The following is a 16857-nucleotide window of genomic DNA, read 5'->3' as shown; positions in this document are numbered from 1 at the left end:
ATGACCTCTGCCCTGAGAGAACTACGTAATCAGTGGTCACTACTCCACTCTCCTCACCGCCATCGAGTCAAAAAAACGAACTCAGTGACCCTCTAGGGCAGGGTAGAACTGCCCCTGCGCTTCCGAGACTGAGACTCTTCAGGGGAGCAGTGAGCCTCATTGTACTGCTGACTGGTTACCAGCCCAATGCGTGACCAGCCATTGTCCTCCCTGACCACAGGCACGGTCAATCCTGGCCCCTGGAGCCCCAGCCTCTCTCGCTTGGGGGACTTGCCTGTCTGTGCAGGCAGGGGGCGCACCTGGCAGTCCCAGACCCTGAGCTTCACAGGGTCCAAGTGCTGGACATCAGGCCTGGCAGGTGGTCAGCACAAGGGGGTCCGTCCCTCCCATCTGCTAGCTCAAGGGGGGCTATGGACCGCCCCCTCTACCCAAGAGCCCCTGATTCCGCTGTGTTTACAGCTCAGCGTTTCGAACCTGCTGTCAGCTCAGACCGCTGCCCCCACCGCCTTCCTGACCCCACACAAAGGTCAGAGAGGGTTGAGCAGAGTGCCCCCGGGCAAGGTGGGGGAGGGTGCTATCCACCTAGCAGGACCCACTTTCCTGTGCACAGCGGACGCTGCCCAGCCTGGCTCCTCCTGCCAGACTCCAAGGACACCTCCCCGATCTACCTAGGTCCTGGGTGGAGTCAAAGGGGCAGCAGCTGGGACCTATCCACAGGCCCCGGCCCTGCTTCCTGAGGCTCCACATGGGGCTCTCCTCCACACACCCATGGGTCACCAGGAGTCGCAATTGGCCCCGTGCCCCCAGCAACCGCACCACCAGCAGCAAATGTGCCCCCGTTTCCCCTGAAGACCCCCTAACACAGCACCTTCCTCTTGCTAAGTTCCGGCACCCTGAGGTTAATGGAGGGAGCCCCCGCCCCCACCCATAACAGCGCCTCGGCCCCTGACATCATTCAGCTGCCAGAATCCCCTCTGGGCGGCACCTGGAGGTAAGAACAAAGCAGCCACTGCAGCTTGGGTTCTGACACAGGAAGAGCCTGGGTTGGGGTCTCAAGGACATGAATGCCCGCAAGTAGGCTGCCAGACCTTTCTTCTGAGGTGCCCTTGGGTGGGCCCAAACTGCCAGCGTTTCAGCTAGTCATCAGGCAATATCTAACTGTCCGCACCACCCAGGGACTCAAAACAGAGGCGACAGGGCCGCACTCACAGCCACGGCACTCCCCAGGGCCGCAGACTGGCCAGCTTGGGAGGAGCCACGTGCTCAGACCACCCTTTGCCCCGCTGGGCCTGCAGCTCAGAGAGCGCTCACTGCTCCCGGTCACTGAGAGGCAGCACCACTGGGACTCTAACCCAGGACTTGGACTGCAGATCTGCTCATGCTGCTGCAGCCTCTGCTGGGCCCAGGGCTGCTGCGACATCAGAATGAGCCAGTGATAGCAGCAAGCTTGGAGAAAAGAAAGAGCTAGCAGGAAGCAACAGGCCCGGGGGGGGGGGGCCTGAACCCCACACTGCCCCACCCCAGTCGAAACTTTTAGAAACACTAAGCCCTGCAGTCTCACTAGGAGCTCCTCCCAGACTCCCTTGGCCAGGGTACCCAGGAAAAACTCAGGGGCCCCTGAGCATGATGGGTATCCTAAGCTACGTCATGTCCCTGGAGCCAAGCCCCAGCTCAGACACAGTGTCTCCCAGAATGGATGAGGGGTCTCCCGCTGGCCAGGAACCCACCTGCCCACTCGCCAACACAGAGCCTGTCCAGGACAAAGGGCCAGAAGGGGTGCAGGCAAAACCTGGGAAATTCCAGACAGCTGTTCTCCAAACGAATGCCCTCTTCTGCAGAAGACATTTCCCCCGCTGCCAAAGGCACACACAGTGTGCACACACAGTGGACACAAACACTCCCCTCTGCAAAAGACCCCACCCAACACTCACACACAGTGGACACACATGCACCACCACACACACAGCTGTCACCTAGACCTGCCACCCAGCACGCAGGCACCTGCAGTCCCACACACGGAGTGCTGGTAAGCGTGCATGGATAACACAGACACCCCTTGGCTCACAAGCATCCTTGTCCGCGCACGCACACACACACACACACACACACACACAGACGCCACACCCTCAGAAGGAGCCCACACAACTGCACCAGCCTCGGCATGTTCATGGATGCAGTGGCGCCCAGGGGCAGATGTGTGCAGAAACCTACGCGCACGTGGGTGTTTGTACACATGCCGCAGGCAGCAAGCATGGACGCCCACACGTCACCCCAGGTTTGTATGCATGCACATGCACTCGGCATGTTCACAGTGGTCCCTGGGCACCTGCCGTGGGTCCCTCCGACCAGCCAAGTGGCCCTGTGGCCCCCTTGCCGGAGGCCCGGCGAGGACACTCACAGCAGCTTGAGGATCTCCACGTAGCAGCCGAGCGTGCGGTCAGCCTGGGGGCCCAGCTCGATGCTCATGGTGCTGCAGGCGGGGCTGACCAGGAGGCAGTCGATGAGGTTGGGCTCGCTGTCGTTGCCCGAGCTGGCCGTCAGCGCCGGCGTGGCAGTGCTGGCTCGCTCCACCTCCACGTGTATCTCGCTGGAGGCCACCACCACTGACTTGAGGCGCGCCTCGGACAGCGCGGCTTCCTGAGATACCAGGTCCGGGCTGGGGTGCAGAAGGCGCAGAGGTAAGGTGGGCTTCCGGTCGCAGGGCTGCTGGCAGCCGTTCCGGATCTCCTTCAGGCTGGGGGAGTTGTCACGGCTGCGGGCAGAGGCGGGAGAGGGTGCGTCAGTCACCGCAGGCTGATGCCCAGTGCCCATCACCCGAGTCTGTAAGCCCCTCCCATGCTCAGACCCCAGGCTCCGTCCCCTGCCCCCCGCCCAGCCAGCCACGTGCCTTGCAAGGGGCCTAGGAGCCCTGTGACAACATGATTGTGCAGTTTGAGAACTGCTGGGCTTCAATAAAAGCTAGGCTTCACTGCGCGGGGCTCGTCAGACTCACAGGAGTGCGCCCGGCCCTCGCCAGGAGATGCACTCACCCACTCCCTACCCTGGATGCCAGACACTCCAGTCCCTGGCTGCCTCTGGAAGGGGCGGGCCTTGCTCCTAAGGACAGGGGCTGGTGCATGAAAGCAGGTTTCTGGTCACATTGGCTCTCCAGAGCTGGAGATCCTGAGCAGGCCCTCTCCTCCGGGAAGTCCTCCTGGATTTCCTGTCATTGCCACCCGCTTCTCCTTGCCTGCCCTGAGCTCTAAAAGGGCTGCCCAACTTAGGTTTGACACCCGTCTTCCCTGGACCCCCCCGAAGGCTGGGACAACTCAGCTGGGACAACCCCCCCGCCCCCCACCCGAAGGCTGGGGTCTGCGGTGGAGCCAGGAGGTCAGCTGTGAGGTCTGCATCCAGGCGTAGACACTGGGCCAGTGAGTAGCAGCTGCCCTCCCTCTCTTGCACATCCCCTTCCAAGGACTGGGCTGGCCGTTCTGCATGGAGGTTCCAGGGACCCTGCAGGCCCAGTGCCCAGCATATTCAAAAGCCTGGCTCAGGCAAGCCCACCAATGGTGTTTAATAAACACACTTGAAACTCTGCTGGGGAGGGGGCCCAGTGGCCTTGGGTGGACTGAAAGCTGTGGGTGGTCTGGGGTGGAGAGGCAGGAGGCCTGAGCACCTTGAGGGCTCAGGGTGGGTCCACCCCTGAAGCACCCAACTGCACAGCCTCGCCTGCCTTTGCTGGGCTTCCTGGGCAGCTTCTCAAGGCCATCTGGCTCTGACAGGTGGTGTTCCTGAGAGCTCTGATAACCTGGGTCAAGCTGTCTCTTCTCCTATACATGGGGACATCCTGTACCACCCAGAGTGTGGGGCAGCCCCCATAGGGCACATACAGGGCTGGCCAGGGGCATGGGTGGACAGGAGCTAGGAACCCAGGCGAGCTGTGGGCCTGGGAAAAGCGCCCCCTCTCTCAGGAGTGCTCCACAACCCATAGCTGGTACTCCCCACTGCTCCACCCACCCACCCCCACACACCCCTGGGCTGACACTCTGACTGACACAGACAGACCCACACCCCCCACAAAACATCTGCTGCTCACAGACACACAGACACACACATACGGATGCTCCCGCTCCTGGGCCTCCATCCTGGGCATCTCGCAAAATGCCCAAAAGCCTCACAGCAAGAAGTGGCAATCAAAAATGTCCTTAGACATTGCCAGTAACATACTATGCACCCTGGCTCGCCTGTGGATGAGCACACCTGGAGCCTAGGGCATATGTCATGGGAGCCCAGGGGCGGAGTAGGTTCACCTAGGCTGCTAACTGCAAGGACAGCTCTGCGGGATTGCTCCCGCAGATTGTTCCAGCCTGTGTGCAGGGCCACTGCGGGTTCCCAGCAGTAAGTTTGAGAGGCGCACTTAGCAGGAGTCCTGGGGAAGCAGGGACTGGCAGTCTGGCTGCTAACTGGACACTCGGTGCTTAGAGCCCACCAGGTCCTCTGTGGGAGGGAGAGAGAGGCAGCCGTCTGAACCAGCTCACCGCCGCCAAGTGCACGCTGACTCAGAGACCCCGTGGCTTTCTGAGGCGGTAGCTGTTGACGGGAGTAGAAAGCTCAGCCTCTCCCGCAGAACTGCTGGGGGTCTCGACTGCCGACCACGCAGATGGCTGCCCAACACGCCACCACGACAGCCTCGGGACCCGGGCCGGGCAGCTCCACTGTCCTACAGGGCCACTGAGTGGCAGTTAAGTCGGTGACAGACTACAACCATGAGGACAATGACAACCACAGCCCTGACCACAACGGGGCTCTCAGCCAGAGCTCTGTGCCCTTTTCTGAAACCTTCCCCAGCAAGGGGCATTCTTGTGGACTCGGGCTTGCGGGGCACCTCTCTCTCCAGCAGAACTGCTCACAGGGCTTCCTGGCTGTACTGGAGTGGAACAGCTTACCAAGCCTGTCCTCAGAGGACTGCTGGGTGGGCCCGACTGCCCACCTTGAGGTTCGTGGCCCAGCCCAGGCCACTTGCACTACAGGGCCCGACTGTGCACCGGGGGTCTCACTGTGCCTCTGCTCCCCTCCCCACCGCCCGTCACGTGGCACTTTAGCAACAGCTGCTCAGCTGTCCCTCTCTGCCACAGCACAGGCGCAAAGAGGGCCCACTCACTGGTTCTGTGCTCGCAGGACAGAAGGGACGGTGGTCTCAGCCTGGCTCTCCTGGATGTGTGCGGCACTTCCCTAGGATTCCTCCCCACTGACCTCTCCCCGAGGCAGTCTCTGGGTGGGGGCTGAGAGCGAGGATGCCTGTCTCCTGCCTGCTTCTACCCCTAGGGAAGGAAGCCCTGCTCTGATGGCCGTGTGGGAACTTGAGGACACAGAGGGGAAGCCCGAGAGGAGCCACTTCCTGCCCCCGCCCCAGTCTCTGCTCCGGTGTCCACGGAGCACTTGCAGGGAGGCCCAGGTGAGTCAGAGGCTCGGAGAAGCAGCTGGGGATGGGGAGGAGGGTGGCTCTGGTGTTCTGGTGCCGAGCCTCAGCGCCGGCCTGAATCTCTGACACCAGGGACCGTGGCCAGCAGTGTGCTGAGGGAGGCCCCTGAGAGCCCTGCGGTGGATCACCTGCACCATGGGACAGGTGACAGCAGTCGACAGACACACCCCGGCCCATCAGACCCCCTCCAAGGACTCCGGAGGGCACGGTGGGCGTCTCGAGTTGCTGTGCACCCCGAAGCGGCCCTTGATGGTGAGATAGCAGAGAATGGCCCAGGCTCAGCCCCACAGTGGGCATCTGCTCACGTACCTGCGCCTGGTCAGCTGTCCTACCTCCCATTCATCTCCTGTTTCCCCTCACAAGCTCCCATAGCCAAATCCCAGCCTCAGGCTGCTTTGGGGGCTGTGTCTCTGCCTGTCCCCTTGATGTCCCTGCGTGTCTCACACAGCCTGGCCGCTCACAGGACCATTAGTGTCCTCTGGTGGGGCCAAAGCTCCATGGGGGGCAGGGAACCGGTGGTCTCGCTCTCTCCCTGGCACCTGCACAGGGCCTGGCACACATGCACACGCAAATACATACACATGCACACTTTCACTAGGGCCAACACTGCAGGCTTTCAGACCCAACAGGAGAGGGGCGTCGACATGGTTGCCACCATCCCGACATGTACACACATGTACACACGTGCACATAGCTCAGCCCCTGGGGTGTCTCATGGAGCACCACTGGCCACAGTGACTGACCTGTTGATAAACTCTTCATAGCAGGAGTAGATGGCAGCCAGGCACACAGCGACCAGGTTGGGCAGGACCCGGGGGTGAGGGCAGTGCCCTGTGGGGCCGTGCATGCTACAAGAGAGCAGGCAGTAAGAAGGTTGTGGGGGGCCAGTCCCCAGCCAGGCCGCCCCGGGTGTGGACGCCTCCCCAGCCTGAGTCTCCTTAGCTATGGAGAGGGGACCGTCCTAGCCCCTCGTTGGAGAGTGACAGCAAGGAGGACCACACACCTTCACCCAAGTCCCGACACAGCTGCTGACCCTGGGGCAGGGGCTCAGAGCAACCCCTTTACTCTCATCAGGGTCCTTGTTTGGGAAACAAGTTCATCACAGTCACCCCTGCTGAGCTGAGGGACCAGGAACAGTTGCCATTCCCCCAATGACCACAAGTCACTATTTGTCAGGCTCTGTCTGTAACGTGGGTTGATAGCCCTGCTCCCAGGCCATGGGAGGGAGCGGGGTCTGGCCTCATGGGTCATTGACAGAAGCTGTGCCCAAAGGGCATCTCAGGCAGAGAGTGGTTGCCGGGAGCCACCAGGGCGTCTGGTTGGGCATCATTAGGGCTGGGCATGCTCGGTCAGCTCCAGGTGAGTCCATGTGGCAGTGGGCACAGTGGGACCACCTTGAACAGCGTGGGCTGACAGTGCTTGAGTCACATGCCTGGTGTGCCCCACACGGCCGCCTGTCACACTGGACACGGATCTGCTCATGGGATCCTAACCGACTAGAGGAGCGGGTACTGTGGCTCTTACCTGACAGACAGGGAGACCCAGGCCAAGGAAGGCCTAACTGAAAAGCAAAGCCAAACCACTCCACCAGCCACCAGAGCACAAATACCAGCCACTCTGGGCCGAGTTTGGGAAAGTGGCTGTTGACATCGGTGACTGTGGGTCCTGAACATGGGCTTACTTACCTGCCCACTGACCTACCATCCCACTTAAGAGACCCCATCCCCAGCATGGCTTGCCGAGGGGACGGAGGGCCAGAGAGGGGTCAGTGACGGGCTCGAGGTCCCACAGCAGAGAAGAGACAACCTCCAGAGGCCCCTCGGTGGCACTGGGCAGGGCAGGGGTGGGTTGGGGTGAGGGCAGGGGACCTACCTCTGAATGAACTTCTTCACCACCTCCATCCCCGCATTGAGCTCGTTCAAGGCAAGGATGTACTCCTGAGTAAACAGCCGCAGTCGTGGGCACTTCCCAAAGTCCTGCCGAGAGAGGGGAAGGCGAAGGTATTAACAGCTCACAGGCAGCAGGCAGCTCAGCGACAGCCAGTGCCCACTGCCACATGGACTCACCTGGAGCTGACCGAGCATGCCCAGCCCTAACGATGCCCAATCAGACGCCCTGGTGACTCCCGGCAACCACTCTCGGCCTGAGATGCCCTTTGGGCACAGCTTCTGTCAATGAACCATGAGGCCAGGGCTCTCTCCCCATCCATAGGACAGAAGAGTGAGGGCAATCCAAAGACACATGGACACAATATGTCCAACAGAGTAAGGACCATGCAAACGCCAGTCTCCACCACCCTGACCAGAAGTAGATGGGGCCCAGCTCCCACTCACACCTGCTCTGACAAGGACCACGTGAGCAGGGGCTGAAAGGAGTTGGGGGAGGACACATGTAACAAAACTGGACATCATCAAAGAGCCTATGGGCCCTTATCCGTCACCATTGAGTTAGCAACCATTTCAGGGACACAGCCGGAGGGTTGGGAAAGGAGGGGATGTGCCGAATCCGAGCATGTGGGAACTGCTGGACGGAAAGCTATCATCTGCTGTCAACCTCCCCCTAATTCAAAATGCAGGATTCCTAACGAAAGGCAACCGGGGCGCACGTGGTCCCCAGACTCACCCCTTTGCCCTGACCCGCCCCCTCTGTGGAACGGACTAGAACTCTAACCCATCCAGGGGAAGTGAGAGTGAAGACCCTCCTCACAGACCTTACAGGGCCCAATAGGGCGCCTCCCCAACCTGCCTGGGCTGCTTCTCCTGCATCAGGGCCTTGAGGGCATGCTCCTGGAGGTCTGCATAGGCCTTCCCTGTGCACAGAGGGCAGCGGAGACCATGGAGGAACACGAGAGGGCCCAGGGTCCCCCATGGGCACGAGCACCCACACTGGGCAAGCACAGTCGGTGGCAGCGAAGATGAGTGGCCTGGCACTGCCTCCGCTGGGAAATGAGGGTGGGGGGAGCAGCCCTCAGAGGCCCCCTTCCACCTCCGGGATGCGTGACATCATGGAGGGTGCGCCAGTTTGAGCTCGCATCCCGGGAATCTGCCCCACAGCCATTCCCTCCCTGGGTAGTTTCCTTAGAAGGGGTCAGGCAGCCTTCGGACATTAGGCGGGATGTACTCCCTCTGTGGGGAGTCAGACTACTCCCCTTGGACAGCACCAGGGCAGGTGACCCAGTGGTCCACTAGGGACCAATCTTCCTGCCTCCTCTGTGAGTGGCCTGTGGGCAGCAGTGGAAGCAGTTCAGCTTCCGGCTTGGGCTGCGTAGACTTGTGGTGTCTTTTATTCTGGCCCAAGGAAGAAGGAGCGCTGGCTGAGACCCCTGTCCCTCTGAGCTCCATCCGCTCAGTGTACATGGGGTCCATGATTCGCTGATGGGTGAACGGGCCAGACCAGAATCCAAGGACACTGTTGGTAGGGGCCCTGGTGGCACCAGGGTTGCTCGTTGGGCTGGTAACCGCAAGGTAGCAGGTTCAAACCAACCAGCTGATTGCAAGAAAGAGAAGGCTTTCTACCCCCATAGAGGTGAGTGTCCCAGGAGCCGGTGCTCGCTGGCAGTGAGTCTAGGTTTCGTTTGGTGCTCACTTCAGGCCTATGTCCCATTCTGGTCACTCCCCCTGGCATTTCACACATCACTCCTGTGCTACTTTCTGCCCACCGACTGGACTAGAGCAGGGTGTGCGCCTGCTTCCCTCAGCACTGGGAGGCCACCAGGCAGGTGGCCCCATCAAGACCAAGCTGGCTGTGCTGGGCAGTGGCAGCGTGGTTGGAGCCACAGCGTCCGGGGCCAGCCTGAGAGAGCCGCGGGACCGAGTAAATGCTGGCTTGGTCCCTAGACAGGCAGCTGTCCCTCCAAACTCACTGCTGTCGAGTTGATGCCGACGCACAGCGAGCCTCTAGAGCAGGCTAGCCTGCCCTGGGGGCATGGTCTGAGAAGGTCACTGTTGACAGGAGCAGAAAGCCCGTCTTTCTCCCAGCTGTCCCCCAGGAGGCCCCTTGTCACCCAGCTCACGGATGACAACACAATGTGGGGTCTGCAGTGTCGAGTCCTGAGGGGAGAGGTCCTGGGCAGTAGGCAGGAGAAACCCCAGGACCTTTGCTCTGGACTCTGAAAGGATGTGCTCAGGCTGACACTGCGCACCCGCACACGCACCCCGCCCCCAGCTGATTCTATGTGTCATGGCAGGTGGCCCCTGTCCACCAGGCCCACGCCAGCAAGAACCTTCCTGGGAATGGAGAGTGGGAAGGAAGCAGGGGCCTCAGCTAGTGCTGGGTACCCCCTCCGTGTTCAGGACGGCAGGCAGGGGTCACACGGTCACCGGCAGGGTTCGGTGTGCTGAGGTGGAGTCACAGTGCCGGCCACCGGTGTGGGTGGCCGGCGGCCAGGGGCGCTACTCACCATGTTATGCTTGAGGATTCTCTGGACCACAGGGGTGAAGACTTCAATGACCACCATGGACCGGGGCCGCTCTCTGCAGTGCTGGGGGAGAGGGAGAGGTTGTCACCGTTGCGGAGCCTGGCTGGGGCCACCGGGAGAGTGACCATGCAGCGGGGCTCCTGTTTGCCTGTGGTTTTGACCATAAACTCTGGGGTCGCATGAGGAGGCTTGGGGCCTTACCCAGGGCCATTGCCTGGTGTAGACGCACAAGACCGTTGGAGGTGCCTCTCACAAAAGCTGGGCACAGGGACACGGGGTTTGGACCAAGGGCGTGGAAAGCACGGAGGTGACCAGGCTTGGCTGCTAAACAGAAGGGCAAGGTGCCTCCAAAGAAAGGCCTGGTGATCTGCTTCCAAAAACCCAGCCTTCAGACAGCACGTGGGGCAAGGTTCTCCTCTAGGCCACAAAGGGGTGCTGTACGTTAGAGCTTACTTATGAATTTGCAAAAACTTATCTTTTTTTTTTGAAGGGTTCGGATACCACTCTTGACAATTTTGTGACTTTCCTATAGTTAAAGGATCCCTTGTAGCACAATGGTTAAAGCACCCGACTGCTCATCAAAAAAGGTCCCGGGTTCACACCCAGGTGTCTCTCTGAGGAACAAAGCTGAGGCTATCTCCCTGCCTCTGGAGAGTTCCAGCCTTGGAAACCCAGTGGGGCCATTCTCTGCCCTGCCTAGAGGATCGCCAGGGGTTTGGGCTTTTCTGATTTGTTTCCCGGGCTGTGCTCCTCGGATGGGCTGGCAGCTTTGAGAGGTTCGTTATTGTGCTGGCCCAGGGGTTCTGTTAAAAACTAGCACTGAAGGTCTGTACGTGGAGCCCAGTGGATGGGGTGCAGCTGTCTGCAACTGCCACCACCTGCACCCCCTCCACTGTCACACGCACGCACACACGCCCTGGGGACCAAGTTTCCACCCGCTGGATGAGGACAGAAGGCTCAGACATAAAAATCAGGGCTCTCCTGGGAATTCCAACCAAAATATACTTTGCTCAGATCCTGTGGCTGCCAACCTGGGGCCTGGTGGGGAAGGCCGCCCTGGGGTGTCCACACAGCTGGCGGAGCGTGAACACAGTAGGGTGGCCTTGCTCCTTCAACATCTCTACTGGGCTGGCTGGAGGGTGGGTGTGGCCCACAGACCGTTCCAGAGGGACAGTCAGCTGGCCGGTGGCCGGCCCCTCTCACTATTGAAACTTCAAAGGGGAGACTGTCAGGGCAGGCTGCAGGGATGGCTCCACCCTCCAGCACCCTAAAATTGGGCTGCTGGGAACCTTCAGAGCAGCCTGGACTGGGGCTGGGGGCTGTGTGAAATACGTCCATCACCATCCAACTTCCTCTGAGGTTCTATTAACAGCCCCCACATGCTTGCCCCGCCCACAAGGCCCACTGGGGCTGACAGGAGGGACCAGGACACAGGACATAAGCCCACAGGAGGCCAAGGTCCAGGCTGGCTGCTTTTGCAACAATACCAGGTTATCAAAAAAGCCTCACGCTATGAGGCACTTGGGAGGAGCGGCCCAGCCTGAGGCAAGAGTTTGGGCACGAGGGGTGTCCTGAGAGTGTGGTGTTATGTGCTCGGTGTGTACTGTCTCCCACATGTGGTGTGCACTGTGGACCAGGCCTCACATGCACTGTGTACTACGCCTGGTGCACACCACTGCCCGTGTATGCTGTGTACCTCACCTGGTATATGCTGGGCACAATTCCCAATGTGTCCTGTGGACCTTGCCAGGGAGTGCCAGGCACCAGAAGCAGGGCACCTACAGTGTAGTCTGCCTGCCGTGTACTAGGTGTCGTGACCAGAGCACATTCTGTACGCCCTGCCTGCTATGTGCCAAGTACCAGGAGCAGAGCATGTTCTGTGTGCCCTGCCTGGCATGTACCATCTCCTTGCCCAGCACACAATGTTTACTATGCCCAGCATGCGCGATGTCCGGAGTGTGCCACCGTGTACACAGCTGACATGTACTGTGTACCATGACCAATGTATCCCATGTCAAGTGTGTGGTATGTACTGTCGGGTGCATGCCATGTGCTGTTACCATGCCTGACGTGTACCATCTCAGTGTCAGGAGTTCTGTGTACTGTGCTCTGCTAGTACCACATCCAGCGTGTATGGCCTTCCACACCAGGCGCATGCCATACACAATCCCATGGAGGCTGGGAGCTCACAGGCAGCCCTGCCTGCCTCCCCATGGCTGCCCCACACTGTGGCCGCCCTGAGGGCAGCACCCAGCACTCCTGCACCCTGTCCCCAGGGCGGCCTGAGGCTGTTCCTCCAAACAGCGGGTCGGGCCTCATGTCCCCCAGGCCTGATGCCTGGTCTCCCCAGCCCCACAGACCCAAGTACCTTGCAGAAGAATTCACAGAGATCCGGTGGTGGGTGGTTGTTCTCCAGTAAAGGGGCGATGGCCTGAAAGACAGCAGAACAGGCCAGTCAGCAGGGGCCTGTGCAGGGTTGGCGGATGCCACAGGAGCCACGGCCTCAAACCTGCCGGTGGGCTGCTAGTTCCCTTGGAGAATAAAGCTGCGGCCCCCGCCCCCCTGTTGATGCCCACCCATATCCAGGACAACAAGGGCATGGCTGGGGAAACAGGGCCACATGGATGAGACAACGAGCAGGTCTGCACTGGCTGCGGGATCTGGCTGGGCCAGCTTCCTCTGGTGTGCATGTGCGTGTGGTTTCATCTGCTCCTCCTTGCTGCAAAGCAGCCCAAGGCCGAGCCCTGCAACATGTGGGCCGCCCTCCTCTCTGCGCTGCCACACAAGAATTCTGATGGAACGGGGGATGTGCTGTGCACCATTCCTAGCCTGTACTGTGTACCATGCCCAGCACCGCCGTGCCATGCAACAGGAGCAAAGCGTGTACCGTGTACCCTGCCTGGTATGTGCCGGGTGCCAGGAACACTGCAAAGTGGCCCAAGGCCGAGCCTGGCACTGTGCAGGCCCTGCCCTCCTCTCAGCAGCTAGGCTAACAGAATACCACCAGCAGGGTGGACAGTAAAAGAGGCCAGGATGCACACCTGTGCCTGGGGACCACCATCTGGGTGGCCACCAGCCAGACCAAACTGGGGGGGTGCAGGGGTGGAGTCCTGGGGTGAGTCCCTTTCATCTCCTGCTAGCCAAGGAAAGGTAGCCCTGGGTGTCATGGGTGATGGTTGGGCTGCTCACACCCTGAGGGGCCAGCCAGCGCTGCTCTGTCTTTAAGGGCTGCTGTGTGTTGGCGTCAACTCAACAGCAATGGGGTTTCCCCTACAGTTTGAGCCAACACCACTGCAGAGCCTGCTGGGAGTCAGAACTGGGGGCAGGATGCTGTGCAGCCCCTGCCCGTGGCTCCCCAGCTTGTGGGCCCGTGAGAGTCAGCAGGGGCAAGGGGTCATTCACTAAGCTGGGTTAGCAAGGGCCAGCCCCCAATTCAGCACAGGAGAAGCTGAGGGGCAGGGTGGTGGACTCTGCCCTTGGCTTATGGGCAGGAGTACATCTGGCTCCAGGCCACTGAGTGCAATGGCCCTCTGTACAGCAAGCCCCGCACCCACTCTGTGCCTCTGCATCGCGTGCTTGCTTCCTCCTCTCTCTGCAATGCACTGACTCGTGTTATCACCTGGAAACGCCTATGGACCCTGCAAAACCAGCTCCTCTGGCAGGGAAGTGTATCGTGCACTCCGAGCCTCTAGTCTGGCCACCCTGGGCTGCCTGTGGTAGGTACAGGCTCCTTGGGGTTCAAGTACATAGCAGAGCTTGGGACCAGTTTCCTGGCTGTCTTCTTCCGACACAGATCACTTTCCTGGCTGACAACCAGCCCCGTTACTCTCCGATGCGCGTACACCATGATCAGGTCCCAGACAGACCCGAGTCTGGGTTCCATTAGTGGGAGACTCGGCCTGGGGCAAGAGAGCGCCCGGCCTGGCCGGCTACCTCTCAGCGAAACCAGATCTGCCTCAGAGTACGTTACAGCGTCTCGGTGGCTCTGCCTTCCAGCCCCCATGGCAGACGGGGAAGGGGGCCCTAAGTGGTTATGACACATCTGCTGTAAGCCTCATAGACCCAAAATTACCCACCCTTGGTCCATGAGGCTCTGGGCCGGACAGAGGTAGGGGAGAGACATGCATGGCATGAGGGGGCGGGTGTGTGGGTAGGAGGTCGACTCACCACAATGATGTTTTCATGCTCCTGGGGAGTCAAGTTTGTGTTCTGAGGGACGGAAGAAACAGACAAATGCAGCATTAACAGAGGAGCCTTTGTCAAAGGGCCCACACACGGCCCCCAAATGCTCCCAGACTCTTGGATCAGTCACAGTTGAAAGAAGGGGTCTGGTAGGGCCTCAGTGGCCCGAGACTGCTTAGTGTCTGAGGCAGAGCCACAAAGGAAAGGCTACTCTTACCCACCGCTGGATGGGGATTTTGTCTCCCCCAACCCCCCCACGCTAAAGAGTCTCTTCCAACTCCAACGGACACCACCTAGAGATGAGGGGCTCAGCACCCATGTGAGCAACGTAGCTACGACACTGTCCACTCCATCTACCCTCTGTGTGTGTGTGCACGCATCTGCAAACTTGAAAACGAAGCCATAGTCACCCTACAAGGCCAGAGGGGACTGCCTTGCAACTGTAACTCTTTATGGGAGTAGTAAGCCCTGTCTTTCTCCTGCGGAGTGAGCAGCTAGTGGTTTTGAACTGCTAACCTTGCAGTTAGCAGCCCAATTTGTAACCACTATGCCACCAGGGGTCCTAATATATGGTTATGCACGTATTATATTTGTATACGCACGTACACACGTCACTCCCTCCGACCATCACCAGTATTTACCTCCAGAACGTTTCAAGCAGACACCCCTGTCCACTGAGCAGTAACTCCACAGTAGCCCCCATCCCAGCCCCCGTGGCCGCTCTTCTACTGTCCACCTCGTTTAACGTGCCAGCCATCATGATCACAGGTGTGTGGCTGCTTTCAGCACAGCCTGTCACCTGGCTGGAGTTCCCTTGCATGAGGGGTATGTCCAGCGCGTCTGTCCCCTGTATGTTTTCACCCGGGCCCTCACAACATGCACAGGAAAACAGAATGGGAAAACAGCAGAAGTTTCTGCGGACTGGCTGGATTCCCCTTGGATTTGGGGGGTATTAACAGGGTCTCCCCCAGTGCCTGGCATGTGCACTGCCACATGGTCCACGCTCAGGATGACGTCAATATTGTGGGGGTGCTGAGCTCATCAGCTGCCGTCAGGGCCATGTGACCAATGACACAGAGGCCTGACCGGCCACCTCTAGACGCACAGTGAAGATAAGCTTCCTCCTGTTTCCTAAGCGCTGTCACCCCTTCATTCCAGTACTTGCCTGCCTGTGTGCTGGCTCGGAGGCCCAGGCCGGGCTCAGGGGACCCATTTGATATGGGAAGGAATCCTGCCACAAGTTGGCAGCTGCGTCTGCTCACCACTGTCCTGGCGACATCCTGTCCTGGCAGAGGTGTAATGCGAGCTGGGTAAGGCACCTGGTGCCTCTGGTTCTCAGCCTTCTCCTCCTCTGTGGAATGGGCATGGCAGAAAGTCCCTGCCTGGCACGCAGTAAGTGCTTATGAAGTAGATGGGCTGCCTTTGTCATGACCCAACTACTGTGCTCCCTCCCCTGGCCAAGGCGGGAAGCCTGAACTGAGGCCGGGCACATGACCCCTGTGACCGCGCTTGCTGTAAAAGCTTAAAGTTGTTGAAGGGCTGGCACAGCGCCCTAAGCACTGGCTGCAATGGGAAGATCAGCGGTTCAAACCCAGCAATCACTTCGTGAGAGAGATGAGGCACTATGCTTCCAGTTCTCTACCCTACAGGCTGCTACGAGTCGAGTCGGGGTGGACTTCAGGTTGACAGTGGGTTGGGTTTGGTGTTGGTTAAATAGGCCGGCCTGTAACCACTGCCCCATACCTGACCCCTGTGACCCATCTTTTCCTCTGTGTTGGAAGGGGCTTCTAACCAGCAGGCCCAGGAGGTCAGGCTCATGCCCAGGCAGTGGACAGCCTGGGCCTGCAGGGCGAAGAGACCACTCCAGGCAGCAGGGAACATGTGTGGGGCGCAGATGGGAGGCGGCTGAGCTGTCACTCTGATGACGGTGGGCCAAGTTTGGCTCAGGAGCCACCCCTCCAGCGGCCCCACGGACCAGGCAGGCAAACAAACGAGGGAAGGATTCGGACCAGGCAGGCAAACAAACGAGGGAAGGATTCGTATGTGTGCAGCGCTGAGGACCGTGCCCCAAGATGAGAGCAGAAGGGTGTGTGTTGCGGGCCACGCCCCAAGGAGAGAGCAGCAGAAGGGTGTGTGTCCAGAGCACCAAACCTGCCAAGGAGCTGTGTGACGTGACGGCTTGGGGCACATCGCCCTGCGCACTGTCCCTCTCTCTGGCTGCAACGGCAGCCCAAGAGGGTGGCGTTTGTTTGGCTCCAACGCCTAGCACTGTGCCTGGCACACAGCCCTAAGCGAGGGCTAACTGGCAAACTCAGCAGCTCAGCCAGGCCAGCAGAGCTCATGCCACGCAGGCAGCACCCGGCTGCCAGGTACCCAACTGGGCAGAGAGCCATGGCCGCCTGGAGCCCTGGGACAGACCTGGGGCGAGTGCTCAGGGAACTCTTGGAAATCTGGGTGGTCAGCCCAGACCTTCCCCAGCAACACACCAAAACCCACCACCGAGTCAATGCCGACAGACGGCAGCCAGCCTTGTAGGACAGGCCAGAACTGGCCCCGTGGGTTTCTGAGACTCTTAACTCGACAAGAGTCAGAAAGCTCATCTTTCCTCCCTAGAAGGGTGACCCTGTGGGGAGCAGCCAACACGTAGCGCACTCCACCACGGGAGATCCTTCGGCTCGACAATAAAACACAAAATCAAACCCCAGAGGACAGGGTCGATAGAATTGCCCCTGTGGGTTTCTGAGACAGGAATTCTTGACCGGCACAGAAAGCCTCATCTTTCTCCCTCAGAGAGACG

General features: G+C 59.8%; 1 protein-coding gene across 1 annotated transcript in view; it reads right to left on the bottom strand.

Moving 5' to 3' along the window:
• LOC101638275 (c-Maf inducing protein) overlaps positions 1-16857 on the bottom strand; it is a 57636-nt gene that overhangs the window by 11330 nt on the left and 29449 nt on the right. The window contains exons 4-9 of the mRNA XM_004704528.4: positions 14046-14087; positions 12247-12309; positions 9861-9941; positions 7334-7437; positions 6205-6309; positions 2399-2752 (exon numbers count right to left, since the gene is read on the bottom strand). Of these exons, the coding sequence (XP_004704585.2) occupies positions 2399-2752; positions 6205-6309; positions 7334-7437; positions 9861-9941; positions 12247-12309; positions 14046-14087 (749 nt within the window). The remainder of the gene's footprint in view (positions 1-2398; positions 2753-6204; positions 6310-7333; positions 7438-9860; positions 9942-12246; positions 12310-14045; positions 14088-16857) is intronic.

The sequence above is a fragment of the Echinops telfairi genome, unplaced genomic scaffold (genome assembly GCF_000313985.2).
Source record: "Echinops telfairi isolate 266 unplaced genomic scaffold, ASM31398v2 ScPeMD7_2291;HRSCAF=2852, whole genome shotgun sequence".
Taxonomy (NCBI): Eukaryota; Metazoa; Chordata; class Mammalia; order Afrosoricida; family Tenrecidae; genus Echinops; species Echinops telfairi.
Note: the sequence above shows the minus strand (reverse complement) of the source record. Positions and strands in the feature narration are given on the sequence as shown.